The following is a 14,632-nucleotide window of genomic DNA, read 5'->3' as shown; positions in this document are numbered from 1 at the left end:
CTTTGGCAGTTAACAAAGTACTCAAGACAATTAACTCAATTATTACTCACAAAAGCCTCATGAAGTAAGCATGATTTTACTAGTAAGGAAATAGAAGTTGAGAGGTGTGACAAGGCTACTTAAGAGTTATTAGATGCAGACCCAGGGCCCAAGCCTGGATTGCTCCTTGCTCTTTCCTCTACACCAGGGCCTCATCCTCTGGGATCCAACACTTGATGATCTGAAGTGGAGTTGCTTTACTAATAATAAAAATAAAGGGCACAATAAATAGTGATGCACTGGTAAAGAATCCACCTGCCAATGCAGGAGATGCTAGAAACTCGGGTTCAAATCCTGGGTGTGGAAGATCCCCTGGAATAGGAGGAAATGGCAACCCATTCCAGTATTCTTTGCCTGGAAAATTCCATAGACAGAGGAGCCTGTTAGGCTACAGTTCATGGGGTTGCAAAGAGTCAGACACGACTGAGTACACATGCATAATAAATATAATGTGCTTGCATCATCCTGAAACCACCCATCCCAGCACCCCAGCCCCCATGGGAAAACTGTCTTCCACCAAACCAATCCCTGGTGTCAAAAAGGCTAGGGATCAACCACAGCACCACAATGCTGCCAGTTAAATTTGATTTCTGTAGTTTTTAAGCTGAATTGACATTAAGATTATATTAAATTTGGTTTCTGTAGTGGAGGTTTCAAGCGGAGGTAGTATTATTAAAATAATATCCTTTTGAAAAATATTTATTGAGTATAAATAAATGTCCTATACATTAAATATCAAGAAATATTCATTACTGATTACAAGTCAGCTGTAATACTGCAGGAACCACAGAATCAAAATATCCACCCATGATACAGTAGTGATAATTCCATTCCAATACTGGACACAGTAATGATTTACTCACAAGACACAAGAAAACTCACCCAGAAAGGCCATCACTTTAACCAACCTATAACACCACAAGAGAAAATGGTTTTGAATCATAATATGGATAGTGCCACCATTCTCATCTTTGCCATCAATTTATCAGGTCAATCTGAGATTGTGGAGATATGCTGTCACAGAACTTAAAAGATTTCCATTTCCTTGGTTTTATTTCAAAATTATTATTAAGGAATTAAGACAGACATATCCAATGATAATTTTAAGTAAGTTAGTCTTTCATAAAAGAAAAGGAATAAAAATTTAGTATAAAGAAAGCCTCCTCCAAGCAACGAGTCTCTTATCGGGAAAAAAAAAAAAGTAAAATAATTAACTTTTCCTCCAAGGAAAGGAAAGAAACCTAAATCTGTTATGGCAAACTTGGAAAGATAAATATTCCCCAGTCCTAGAATATGCATTTATTTTACACGATGTACTTGAATGATGCAAGTCTACGAAGCAGGGATCTGTGGCAATCCAAATTCATCCACCAGGACTCCATCCTATGAAAAGAAAGAATTGTTCAGTGTCACTATTCTCCAACTGACTTTAAAAAAAAAACTGATTTCAAACATTTAGTGGTCAAAATTCATTTCCAAGTGGTTAATCAATGAAAACAAAAATCTCACTAAGATGAGAACAACCTTTTTTTCAAGAGAGGTAAAGTAGCAAGTGATAAACCAGGAAAAGAAATGCAAGGGATCAAAAGGGATGACTCTGAAGAGTAAGGGAAGAGTGAGAGAGAGAAATTTAAGAGTAAACCTTGAAAGGGGAGAGGGGGCTGCGAGTATCCAGGAGTTAAGGAGTGTCCAGAGTAAAGGCTGCGGAGTGAGCACTTGCCTCCAGATTCCCACTTTCACTCTGGTCCCTAAAGTGAACCAATGTCTTTTGTAGCCTCACCAATCCTCAAAGGAGTGGTGCCCCAGGACAGGAGTCACTGCCATATCATACTTTACTACAGACTTCTAGGAGTGACTGGGCATCCCTGGTAGCTCAGACAGAATCGGCCTGCAATGCAGGAGGACCCAGCTTTGACCCCTGGATCAGGAAGATCCTCTGGAGAAGGGAATGGCAACCCATTCCAGTATTCTTGCCTGGAGAATCCCATGGACAGAGGAGCCTGGTGGGCCATAGTCCATGGGGTCGCAAAGAGTCAAACATGACTGAGCGAGCGACTAAGCATGCACCCACAGGCAGACTATCAATTCAGAAACCATAGCTCAATAGCGCATTTAAATCAGGAATCTGTGATCTTCTAAACATGGAAATAACATACATGCTTCAGGAACCTGTTACCAGGGATTTAAAAAGATGTGCTATGGTAGTGTTAATAAAAACTATTTCAGGAATGCTGAGAAAAAACAACATATGCACCTGGCACCTTGAAGTCAGAGTGGTGTGGATGGCATGGGCAGTAGAAAAAGATTAAGACAACTCCAGGCTCAAGGAGGAACGGGGGGTAAAGTAGGGGAAGACCAACCACAGTCCATTGTAGGAAAACTGGGCTTTAAAGGGTTCCCAAAATAACGACAGAGTCTTTCCTTGTTCTTACTTAATACCTTTTAGATTCCCAGGCTGATGATTAGGCATAAAGTCTTTACCATTTTGCACAGAAATTATGAACAGAAAAAGCTTTCACCTTGTTCTTCATGTCAGTGGGAACACCTTCTGGAATTGCGGGTGCAGCTGCTGCTTCATCCAAATAAGAACTGTCTTCATCGGCCAGAAGCTCATCGCCCAGTGCATCCAACTCTAAGTTGAAACAGTCAACATGTCAAAAAAATGTAAGCAAAAAAATTGGAGGCTAGGGATGATTTCCCTGGTGGCCCAGTGGTTAAGAAATTCGTCTGCCAATGCAGAGGACATGGGTTTGATCCCTGGTCTCAGAACTAAGATTCCACACGCCACAGGGCAACTAAGCCAATGTGCCACAACTACTGAGCCCACGTGACTGGCAGTGAGAAGCCACCACAATGAGAAGCCTGTGCGCCACAACTAGAGTAGCTCCTGTTCAGTACAATGAGAAAGCCCGCACTCAGCAATGAAGAGCCTGTGCGCTGCAATGAAGACCCAGTGCAGCCAAAAAAAATTTCTTTCATTAAAAAAATAAATAATTTAAGAAAAAGAAAATTGGCAGTTAATGTTAAGAAAGTCAGCCAAATTATTTGAAATAAGATGAAAATTTAAAAACAGAGAAGGGATTATTAATTTCTATTTTCAAAATAAAAGATGGCTATTTCAAGGAAACTGGGGTGGTAAAAGTCCATGAAAAACAAAAATTAAAACAACTATTTCCCACAGGTTTATAAAGCCCTAGTATTCATGAGAAGACTGTATAGTTATTAGTAGGCCAATTCAAATTAGAAAATCCTGACAATACAAATGTAAAAAATTATTTTCCATTTACTGATGAAAACAGCCAGTGAGAGAAGGCATGAGATTGTTGTAAAAGGAGTGACCATGACATGAGATCAGGCTTTAAAAGTAAGTCTATGGCAAAGTTGGAAGTGACCAGGGGGAATAGCAATAGCAGGCAGAAACTCATCAGAGGAAACCCAAGATGAGAAATAAGAAAACAGAAATAAACGGGGTAGGGAGGAGAGAAGGGGCAGGGGAGGTTATAGTTAAAACAAGAACATGGAGATAAAGTAGTAGTAATGGGACAGGACAATCATCCAACAGAAAACCCAGTTACTCATGCTAGAAACTGACAAACATCTTTGACATCTCCCTCTATCTCTGCTGCTGCTGCTGCTAAGTTGCTTCAGTCATGTCCGACTCTGTGTGACCCCATAGATGGCAGGCCACCAGGCTCCCCCGTCCCTGGGATTCTCCAGGCAAGAACACTGGAATGGGTTGCCATTTCCTTCTCCAATGCATGAAAGTGAAAAGTGAAAGTGAAGTCGCTCAGTCGTGTCCGACCCCTAGCGACCCCATGGACTGCAGCCCACCATGCCCCTCCGTCCATGGGATTTCCCAGGTAAGAGTACTGGAGTGGGTTGCCATTGCCTTCTCCGCCCTCTCTCTCTACATCCAATCAATCAATCAATCAATCATTAGGTCCTGTCCATTCAACCTTCTAAAATTTCTTCAGTATGTCCATTTCTCCCTGTCTCTGCTGCCACCGCCTTAGTTTCAGGCACCATTATGTCTTAAATGGACTACAGCAACAGTTTCTAAACAACTCTCCGTGAGGCCACTTCTTAACAACCCCTTCCACTTCATCTTGCTGCTGCTGCTGCTGCTATAAGTCGCTTCAGTTGTGTCCGACTCTGTGCGACCCCATAGACGGCAGCCCACCAGGCTCCCCTGTCCCTGGGATTCTCCAGGCAAGAACACTGGAGTGGGTTGCCATTTCCTTCTCCAATGCATGAAAGGGAAAAGTGAAAGGGAAGTCGCTCAGCGGTATCTGACTTTGCGACTTCATGGACTGCAGCCTACCAGGCTCCTCTGTCCATGGGATTTTCCAGGCATGAGTACTGGAATGGGGTGCCATCGCCTTCTCCTAACCTCTGCTAATCCTTCAGGTCGTATGCCGTCCCTGACTCCCAAATAGGTTGGATTCCTCTATGTTCCTATGGTACCCCATACTACTTCTTCCCATCAGTCTGTGCTCTTATAACTCATGCAGTTTCTTACTAGAAACTAGAGGAGAAGGTTCAGGAGTGCAGGGATGGTGTTTGTTTTCTTCAATGCTGAATCCCCAGCATCTAACACAGGGCCTGGCATATAGTAACTGATGCACACCAAGTATCAGTATCTGCCAACTACTGTTTCTTGATCAGCTTTACTGTTCTGAGGAAGAGGACTCATGCAGGAAAATGAAGAGAAAAAAAATCAAAAGGAAAATGGCAGGGAATGACAGTGTTTGGTTACCAAGCATCAGGTCAGCAGAGGCCTTTGCCCGGATGTTCCTTCAGAGCTTGTCCACCTCAGAGTTGGTGAGGTATGCCAGTCTGATTGGCTGCCGCCCAAGCTCTGTGCCCAGAGCCTGTACCATAGACAAACTTTCAGGGAACCCTCATAGAAATTTTCTCTATTGCTTAGGAGAAAAGATCCCTGACAGTTGTTCCTTTCAGAAGCTAGGCTACATATACTTTGCTTTTCCTATAACTTACCTGCTTCGAGGTCATCTTCATCTAATTCTGGGGTGCCGTAACTACGACTCAGTGCTTCTTGGATTTCATTTGCATCTTCCATCATATCCTCTAGCTGGTCTTGGAGATCCTACAAAAATATATATGACAGGATTTTTATTCAATTCTTACCATTTTTCTTTAACTACCCCCTGTCTCTATTCTCTCCCCTGAATCTTAGAAATAAGCCATGGACCACATAACCTTCCCCTATTTTTGGTGGTAAAAACATAAACTTGAAAAATAAAGAACAGAACTACTAACCTCGCATTTGAATTTAAGATGCTTCGTGGAAAATCAAACTGCTATTGCAAGAAGAGATGCCCATCTCTCTCTTTAGAGAAAGTTTGCTTGAAACAGGAAATCAAGCAACATTTATACTATCAAAAATCTTCAAGTTAAGAGGAAAGAGGGTAACTGATACAAGCAAATCATGCTTCTCGAGTCAGCCAAAAACTGACTGCACTGTGGAGGGCAAGGAAGCAGTAGCAGAAACAACTGGATAGTACAAAAAGTTGTACTGGGCCCACCCTACATGGCGAAACAGAAGTGGATTCAGGATAGGCTGGATATCTGAGACAAGGCTGGTGAAAAAAATTGACTGAGGGCATAAATTATCTGGGAATAATCTGTCTGTACTTAACTAGGAAACTACTAAAGGGCCACAAAGAATGTAAAACCCATTTGAGAAGTGGTCCAGCATAATAAAGGGCAGTTAGTACAATGCTAAGAAGAGCAGACTGTGGTTAAACATAACCAAGCTAAAGTTTTATTCAATATTCAAAAGTTTTATTTCATATTCAATAAAAGTAATGTCTCTTAGGCTTAATTTGCTCATCTATAAAATGAGGTTATTAATAGCCATTCTTCATAGGTAATGATTTATTGTAATAACATATGTCATAATATGTGTCAAACACTAAACACTTAATATTATATATTGTCTGTTAAGGATGTGCAGAACAATGTTTTTCATATGCTAAAAATTCCACACAGAGGGGAATGGACTCTTGCTGATAATGCAGAGGTTCTAAATCAACACTGCTTATTCTTCAGAATTTCCAGAGCAATGCAAAACATTTAAAAAACTCCTTCTTCACCCCCAAATTAGAGGTTAGTTTTTCCATATAAAGGTTAGAAAATAAAATGGAAGAAAATGCTTTTTTAAAAAGAAAATGCTTTCTGTTTCCAAGTACCAAACTACCACATTGCATATACTTTAACAGTCTGCTACACAGAGCAGCACTGGCTGAAACAGTAATTAAGAGGGTGAAAATAACATAACTAATCAAGTTGAACTTATTTTAGACTTTTACATATCAAGGTAAGTCACCCAAAATTTCAGAGTGATCTGAAATTTTTTATATCTAATAGGATCTTATAATCCTATTAGAAAGAGTAGGATTTCTAGCAAGAGATTCCAGGATAGGCACAGGAAAAAAATCATCACAAAGAATTAGCAGGTTCAATTCTGCAAAAACAAAAGCAATGCAAAACAAATACAAGCACTAGACTGGACCACAGAAACTGGGAAATAAAAAAGAAATAGGAGAACACACATGTAGAGGCAAAGTTTTAAAATGAGCACTGCTGCTGCTGTTGCTAAGTCGCATTAGTCATGTCCGACTCTGTGCAACCCCATAGACGGCAGCCCATCAGGCTCCTCCATCCCTGGGATTCTCCAGGCAAGAATACTGGAGTGGGTTGCCATTTCCTTCTCCAAAATGAGCGCTAGAAAACAATAAAAATGCTTTTCAAGTAAAATATTTTAGGAAAACAAATGGGATTCAAACTATCCAGCCCAGTCAAAGACACACACCCAAACACATCAAAAAAGTTAAGAAAGAACCGGGCTCTCCACCTATTATGCAAGCAAGTCTATTAGGGCAGGGGTCCCCAACCCTCAGGCTACAGACTAGTACTGGTCCATGGCCTGTTAGGAACTGGGCCTCACAGTAGGTGAGCTGTGAGTAAGCGACGTTTCATCTGTATTTTTAGTTGTTCCCCATCACTCACTTTACTGCCTGAGCTCTACCTCCTGTCAGATCAGTGGCAACAGCATTAGATTCTCATAGGAGCATGAACCCTACTGTGAACGGTGCATGCAAGGGATCTAGGTTGCACGCTCCTTATAAGAATCTAATGCCTGATGATCTGAGGTAGAGCTAAGGTGGTGACACTAGGGCTGGCGAGTGGCTTCAAATACAGAGTATCATTAGAAGAGAAGTTTGACTGCACAAAGACCATAATAAATCAATTGCTTGCAGACTCATATCAAAACCCCCAGATGAACCATCTAAAAGTTGCAGGAAACAAGCTCAGGGCTCCCATGGATTCTACATTATGGTGAGCTGTATAATTATTTCATCATAGATCGCAATGTAATAATAATAGGAATCAAGTGCATAATAAATGTAATGTGCTTGTATCATCCTGAACCCACTGCCCACCCCACAGTCTGTGGAAAAACTGTCTTCCACAAAACTGGTTCCTAGTGCCAAAAAGGTTGGGGACCACTGTATTAGGGGACAGGAGAAGGAAAACCAGGTGGGGAGACAGCCAGACAACCACAAGTGAAAGATGAAGAAACAGAGAGAAAACCAAAAATACCAAAATTTCTATTTTGTTCATTAAACAGCACTAATTAAAACACAAGGAACCCTGAAAGTAGAAAATAAAATTCAGTTCACTGTGTTTGATTATCAAATAATATGATACAAATAAGGCAAGCATACTCAGAACATTTTTCTCAGTGAATCTCTGTCACTAAGCCTAAATTCTTGGAAGCAGAAACTGGTGGAGGATTAGAGAGGGTCCCAGCATTAGTATAAGGAGGGGTGCTGGAAAACAGCAAGATAGGAAGAACACCTTCACTTAAGACTGGAACTATCAGGGAACACTGTGCAGAAGCAGTAAGATGCTGGAGACACAATAAGAACTCAACTAACAAACCCTGATTAAATGGGGCAAAACCGCTTTATGGCACTGAATAGCCTCTCCTTCATTTGTTCACCAACCATTAAGTAAACCGAAGGCCAGGCACTGTTTGGGGCACTTGGGAATACACTTCGGAATAGTGAACAAAACTGAGTCCCTGCCCTCTTAGAAAGAGACATTCTACTTAGTGTTTAGGGGGAAAGACCACTATCATATGTGCAGAAACGCCTTCTCCTCTGACCATCACCACTCCCTCTGCTAATCCCGTCTGCCATCTGGGCTGCTCAACTGACAGAGTTAAGAGATGCCAAGCTCCTAGGGCTCGCCACCCCAGCTAAAACAGGATCTCCAAAAAGAAGTGCTAATTTTAGGGACATTATTATTAAAAACCTAAAGAGATGGGGGGAGGTGATTAAGAGGCACAAATTACTATGTATAAAATAAATAAGCTATAAGGATATATTGCACAACACAGGGAACAGTCAATATTTTACAATAACTATAAATGAAATATAACCTTAAAAAAAGAAGATGACTAAGTTCTGGGGATCTAAAGTACAGTATGGTGGCTATATTTAACAATACTTGAAAGTTGCTAGGAAAGTAAGCCTTAAATATTCTCATCACAAAAGCAATAGTAATTATGTGAGGTGATCTTACAGTGGTAACCATTTCACTATGTATTTCAAATCACCCCCACGGTACACCTTCAACTTACACTATATTCTATAGCAAGTGTATCTCAATAAAACTGGGGGTGGGGGTGGGCAGGGAATCTAGAGAGAATTACTAGAAAAGGGAACCAATTCTATACCAAGAACCATGCTAAGCACTTTATATATATTGTCAATATACATATTGTCCCAAGTGTTACTTGGGGACAATCCTGGGAGATGAACAGCAACATCACTACTTTATAATTGAGGCAACAAGACTAAAAATCATTAAATGAGTTAGTAGTAAAAGGAAACTGGGCGTTTATTCACTGGGTGTTTATTATGTGCCAGGCATTGTGCACTTAGATACACCAGATCATTTATTTCACCCTCATAATAACTAGAGAATCCTGTGGACAGAGGAGCCTGGTGGGCTGCTGTCCATAGGGTCGCATAGAGTCGGACACGACTGAAACGACAGAATGCATGCATACACTGGAGAAGGAAATGGCAACCCACTCCAGTATTCTTGCCTGGAGAATCCCAGGGACTCGGGAGCCTGGTGGGCTGCCGTCTATGGGGTCGCACAGAGTTGGACATGACTGAAGTGACTTAGCACCAGCAGCAGCAGCATAATAACTGCATGTGGTATTAGGATCCTTAGGTTAACAGTGAGGACCTTTGACGCTTTCCCAAAGTTACTCCATTAGTAAACGGGAGGCCCAAGATTCCATCCCTCTCCTGGGCTCTTCCCATCACATACATATTCATTTGGGTGCTTTGAGAAACCAGTGTACATTCTTACAGAAACCAGCACACATCTCACCTCAATCTGGTCAATTTTCACTTGCTTGTATGCTTTCTTCATTTCCTTTACTCCCAATTTCATAGCATCAACCTAAAAAAAGCAAAGAGAACATACCATTTCTTGGCCATGATGGTTAACTGTCTTTTAGAAACTATAGGAAAAAGAGCACAGGAGTACAAAAATAAAATGACACCGTGGGAAAAAGTGCTTTGGGAGTACCGTGGTCTTGGTGTCCTTCAAGGACTGGATGGTGTAGTTGGCTTGCTCCATATTAAATGACTGTTGGGCGAGATTGTCCCGCTGTTGCTCGTACCTTTTCAGAGTCAAATGAAAACGGTAATGTGAGGCAGATAGAACTCTTCAGGAAAAAAGTATCTTTAATGCTAGATAAAAGAATCTTCTTAAAGACAACAACAAACCTTAACACACACACAGAAAAAATGAGAAAAACAATTTAATCCATCTTAAACAAACATCATTTGACGTTCCTCCAATTTTCTTCCTTGGAATGTTCTGTAACTATAACACTATTTTCCGCTTAACATTATTACTGCTGTTTTCTACATTGCTAAGAATATATGTTTTAATATATGTTTTTATGTTTTAGATTATTTCCAATGCTAAATTCTCAGAAGTGGAATTCTTAGGGGGAAGGAGCAAGACTATATTTAAGGTTCTTCGTATATACAGTGAAACTTTTTCCAGTAGACTGAACTGCTTGAGGACTGGTATTGTATTTTATTAATCTTGTATCCATAAATAGGTAATCTATCTAACCTAATATATTGCCTGGCACTCCAACTATTTTTTTTTTAATGAAGTTTTATATCAACTGATAATACTATCTCAAAGACTTACATCACTATACTCTTTATACAGTATTTGAAAACCATCTAACCATTCAAGCAGAAGAAAAATGATCAATGATGCAGGCAAATGGTGGTGGAATATTATCACAACATTAAAAAAATATGTTTCCAAAAAATATTTGGAGGGACAAAAATACTTGTGATACAGCATTAAGTAAAAAGGATAACTGATATAATACATGCCATTTGTTTTCTTCTAAAAGATTATATGCACATATGCCATGTATGCACAAGCAGAGAAAGAAATTAACATTTTAAAGGTGGTTATTTCTGGCAATAGGAATCTTGGTGAATTTTCTTTTCTTCTACTCATGTTTAAGTACTTGCCAAGTTTCCACAATGAACATGTATTCTTTTATCAAAAAAAAAAAAAAAAAAGCTACTTAAACATTGCAATGCTGGACTTCCCTGGTGGCCCAGTGGATAAGAATCCACCTGCCAATGCAGGGGACTTAGGTTTAAAATCTGATCCGGGAAGATCCCACATGTTGTGAAGCAACTAAGCCCATGCACCACAAGTACTGAGTCACTGCTCTAGAACCTGCGAGCTGAAGCTACTGAGTCTTCATGCCTCGAGCCTGTGCTCCACAACAAGAGAAGCCACTGCAGTGAGAAGCCCACACGCTGCACGGAAGAGCAGCCCCCACTCTCTGCAACTAGAGAAAGCCCACACAAAGTAACAAAGACCTTTTTGGTGTTTGTTTTATTATTTATTTTTGGTGCAGCCAAAAATAAATTTTATTTTTTTTTTATAAAAATTTTTAAATTAAAAAATTGCGATGCTACCAATTTAGGAGGTAAGTTTTACTACACACTTTCATTGCTCTAGGCATCATAATTTTCTTTTTATAACTCTGTCTAATCTAAAAGGAGTAAGATGGTATCTGATGTTTTGTAAGAAGTCATTTTGTAAACAAGAATAGAGATACCAATATCTTTCTGCTCTTTATCAGCTGATTCCACCTGACCTCTGCACTCCTGCAGAAGGTCTCATCAGCTGGAGAGCCCACAAGGTTAAGAACCAAAGATAATGTTGGGTTTCTGCTCAAACACTGGGACATAGTCACCTAAAACAAATTAAGGACTGCTAAATCTTCTGAAAGGAGGGAACAAATATTTAGGTTTCCCAATTTTACAGGCAAACAAATGAAATTTTAAAAGGCACATTCTAATTACATAAATGGGAGAATCAAACTCTACAGATCTGGGAAGTCTATACAGAAGCCACTAGACATACATGGCTACTTAAATTGTTAAAATTAAATAAAACTGGACCTTGAGTTCCTTAGTCATACTAGCCATGTTTCAAGTGCTCAATAAGCACACATAGCTAACAGCTATTGTACTGACGAGCACAGATAGAAAACATCTCCCACCACAGCAAAAAGTTCTATTTAAATGGACAGTGGTGCAACAGATGTTGCTGAACATGCAGGGGGAGAAATTCTAGTTAAGTGTATGTGTAAATGAAATTTGCAGTTAACTGAAGAATGCTTATAAAGCGGTGCATACATGCTAAGTCGCTTCAGCTGTGTCCAATTCTTTGCGACCTTATGGACTGCAGCCTGCCAGGCTCCTCTGTACCTGGGATTCTCCAGACAAGGATACTGCAGTGAGTTGCTGTGCCCTCCTCCAGGGGATCTTCCCAACCCAGGAATTGAACCCCCATCTCTTATGTCTACCTCTCTGGCAGGTGGGTCCTTTACTACCGTGCCACTTGGGAAGCCCTTATAAAATGGTATGAAAATCTAAAGGAATGGAAGACCATTTCCCTTTTGGTTAAACCTGTTAGAGGAAAGGAGATTATACTTATAGAACTTACATCCGCTTTTGCTTTAAAACCCGCAAGGCTTTCTGCTTGACCATATTCTAGGAAGAAAAATAGATTTTAATGAATGGAAGTAGAAAATATACAAATAGTCAAAGAAACCTCCCATATCCTCAAACTCACATACCTACTTCCTCTCATCTTCAAAGCAGTAGACATGTGGCTCCCAGACTGTTTACCCCCCCAAGCAGGCTCTAAGCTCCAGCCCACCTCAGTCTTTTCACCCAACAACTCAGTACATTCCCTTTTCTAGGGCATATTATTTCTACTCCAAGAGGGCCAATTTTGTATATTCAGGTGCCTTAGAGAGATTCCAAATTTGGACAGTCTGCTATCCACTCAAACTCACCATGCCCAATCTCTTCAACCTGCTATCATCTTGGAAATGACTAACAACGGCCTCACCAGTCTCTCATTTCTCTAGGCTGAAAACTGTTACACCGACCTTACCTTTCCTCTCCTGTTATCTCCTCATGCACTGTCATTGTGTTAGATTTCCGAACTCACTTTCAAACTGATTCCTCTCATGTCATTCTCATGACTACCACCACGGTTTAGGCTTTCATCTCCTCAAGCCTAGGTGGGCTGTCCTGCCTCTGGTTACTCTTCACTTCATGCCATCCAACTACGATGGCAGAGAAAATCCTCTGATCACTTCGCTTTCTATACTGTTTCATACATCACTTTGTCTCCTCCAATGAAGACAGAAAAGCAGGTATTATTACTTCACAGATGATAATAATACCTAACATTTACTGACTGTTTCTACGTACTAGACATAGTGCTATGAATTACCTTGACATAGGCTGCATGAATTACCTTGTTCAATCTCACACTATAAAGTAGATATTATCCTCTTTTTACAGATTGGAAAACTGAGGTTGAGTGATGCTAAGTAACTTGCTCTCACTTAAATGCTTAATAAGTTACAGAGATGGGGTGGGGGGGAAAAAGCAGCTCAAATCCATGCACTTACATACACCACTCTATGTTTCTTCCTAACAGAAGAAGAAAGGAAGAAATTAAGTGACTTTATAAAGGTCACAGCTAGTAGGTAGTGATGGTATTAATAGAATACTAGTACTTTTCCCCAACATGCTATTCCTTAACCATCTATTATAGTTACCTAACCTGACCAGCCAAGCAACTCATTAGTCTGAGCAGGCCCAGCCTGTCCAGATTGCCACCTTCTCAGTAGAATATGCTAATTCCCACATACATGTTTCTGGGTGTGATCAACATCTCTCCAACAGGTCAAGCCCCAGTTTTCCTCTCATATCTGGCTGCAAACTCTCCTCCCTGAAGGACACACCATCACATATGTTTTCCCTTTACCAGACTGTGAGCATCTCTTCTATATTTCTCACCAGCCCTTACCACCAGGCTCTACTTCCACAGGTACTCAAATCAAGGTGTCACAACTTCTGCAGGAGCTGTCTACCTTACCTTTGCAGGTCCCTCCCTCATCTTCTTGATCTGATCCTTATACTTCACTAGTTCAGCATCCAGCCGAGAAATCTTCTTGTCAATGGATTCTGCTCTGCTGTCCACCTTCAGCGGAAAAACATAAAAGGCAGTAGTAGTTACTGCAATACACTGACATGAAAAGTGGTAGGAGAGGAAAGAACATAGAGGAAGAAAGGAAAAACAAGAGCATATGGTGATGGTTGAAAACAGCAATTCCTAATTGTGGGACGGCGGGATTCTCAGAAATCCTGGGGGGCGGGGTTTAAACTATTCCACCCCGCTAGATTCTAATATTCCAGGGGCGTATTCAAGTATTTGAGCAGAAAAAGAATTTGAGAATCACTCGACTGAGTCGAAATTTCCCAAGAATTGGAGACTAGGCCAGCAGAGTGCTCAATCAGAAAGTGTGTGAAATGAGTTACTGCCCAATGGACCTCGGCTAGGGCTGTAGAGCTAACGCTATTCACTTGGATAAAAGGTGGTGGCCTAATGACAGGGGCTAGAGTTCTGAATTTTGTGTAACAGATCCAGGATTGGGTTACAGATATACTGAGCTAGGATATCAAGCCGAGATTCCTGACGTCGGAGAAGGATGAGGGACGGAAGAGGAGGGAGGAGTAGGGCTGGATGAGGTGGGAAGGGTGTCTGGGCCTATGGCTGGTCGGGGTGACCAGGTAAGTTAACAGCGAGTGGACGCGGCGCTGAGCACCAGAGGGGGTGGGGCGCAAGTAGGGTTAAGCAATGATGGGTTAGGGGTCCCTGGTTTGTGGCGTCAGCAATGACTTGGTAACAGGAACGAAAGTGGGGTGGAGAGAGCTAAGGTGTAATGGGCCTGGGAGCCAGGAATCGACGCCGAAGTCGGGGGTGGACGGGTTAAGGGGTGTCGGGGTTCCTGAGCCTAATTAGCAAGTCTAAGTGCCCACCGTGCCAATGCAGTCAGTCAAGCTGGGCGGCGGAGCCTTGGGTTTCGCTTTCCCGAAGAATCGGTTCATCTTGGGCGGCCGCTAAGAAA

The 14,632-nt window shown here is 41.2% G+C and overlaps 1 protein-coding gene across 1 annotated transcript; it reads right to left on the bottom strand.

The window, feature by feature from the left end:
- Nucleotides 1–722: 722 nt before the first annotated feature.
- Nucleotides 723–14,631, bottom strand: CHMP5 (charged multivesicular body protein 5). The gene is made up of 8 exons (XM_061425930.1): nucleotides 14,544–14,631; nucleotides 13,600–13,704; nucleotides 12,148–12,194; nucleotides 9,676–9,769; nucleotides 9,475–9,546; nucleotides 5,038–5,146; nucleotides 2,559–2,671; nucleotides 723–1,422 (listed from the first exon to the last, which is right to left on the bottom strand). Exons 1-8 carry the CDS (start codon nucleotides 14,610–14,612, stop codon nucleotides 1,372–1,374), a joined length of 660 nt encoding a protein of 219 aa, XP_061281914.1. The 5' UTR covers nucleotides 14,613–14,631; the 3' UTR covers nucleotides 723–1,371.
- Between the last annotated feature and the right edge of the window lies 1 nt (nucleotide 14,632).

Source organism: Bos javanicus, chromosome 8, assembly GCF_032452875.1.
Source record: "Bos javanicus breed banteng chromosome 8, ARS-OSU_banteng_1.0, whole genome shotgun sequence".
In the NCBI taxonomy this organism is placed as follows: Eukaryota; Metazoa; Chordata; class Mammalia; order Artiodactyla; family Bovidae; genus Bos; species Bos javanicus.
This window is presented reverse-complemented; position numbering and strand designations above follow the sequence as displayed.

What these genes read in the sequence shown, in the direction of transcription:
- CHMP5 (XM_061425930.1), bottom strand. Translation starts at nt 14,612, where the DNA reads ATGAACCGATTCTTCGGGAAAGCGAAACCCAAGGCTCCGCCGCCCAGC. An exon ending in TGAGGGAGGGACCTGCAAAG is followed by an intron (nt 12,195 to 13,599) that starts GTAAGGTAGACA and finishes TTTTCTTCCTAG; the next exon opens with AATATGGTCAAGCAGAAAGC. An exon ending in CCACTGACATGAAGAACAAG is followed by an intron (nt 1,423 to 2,558) that starts GTGAAAGCTTTT and finishes TTCTTTTCATAG; the next exon opens with GATGGAGTCCTGGTGGATGA.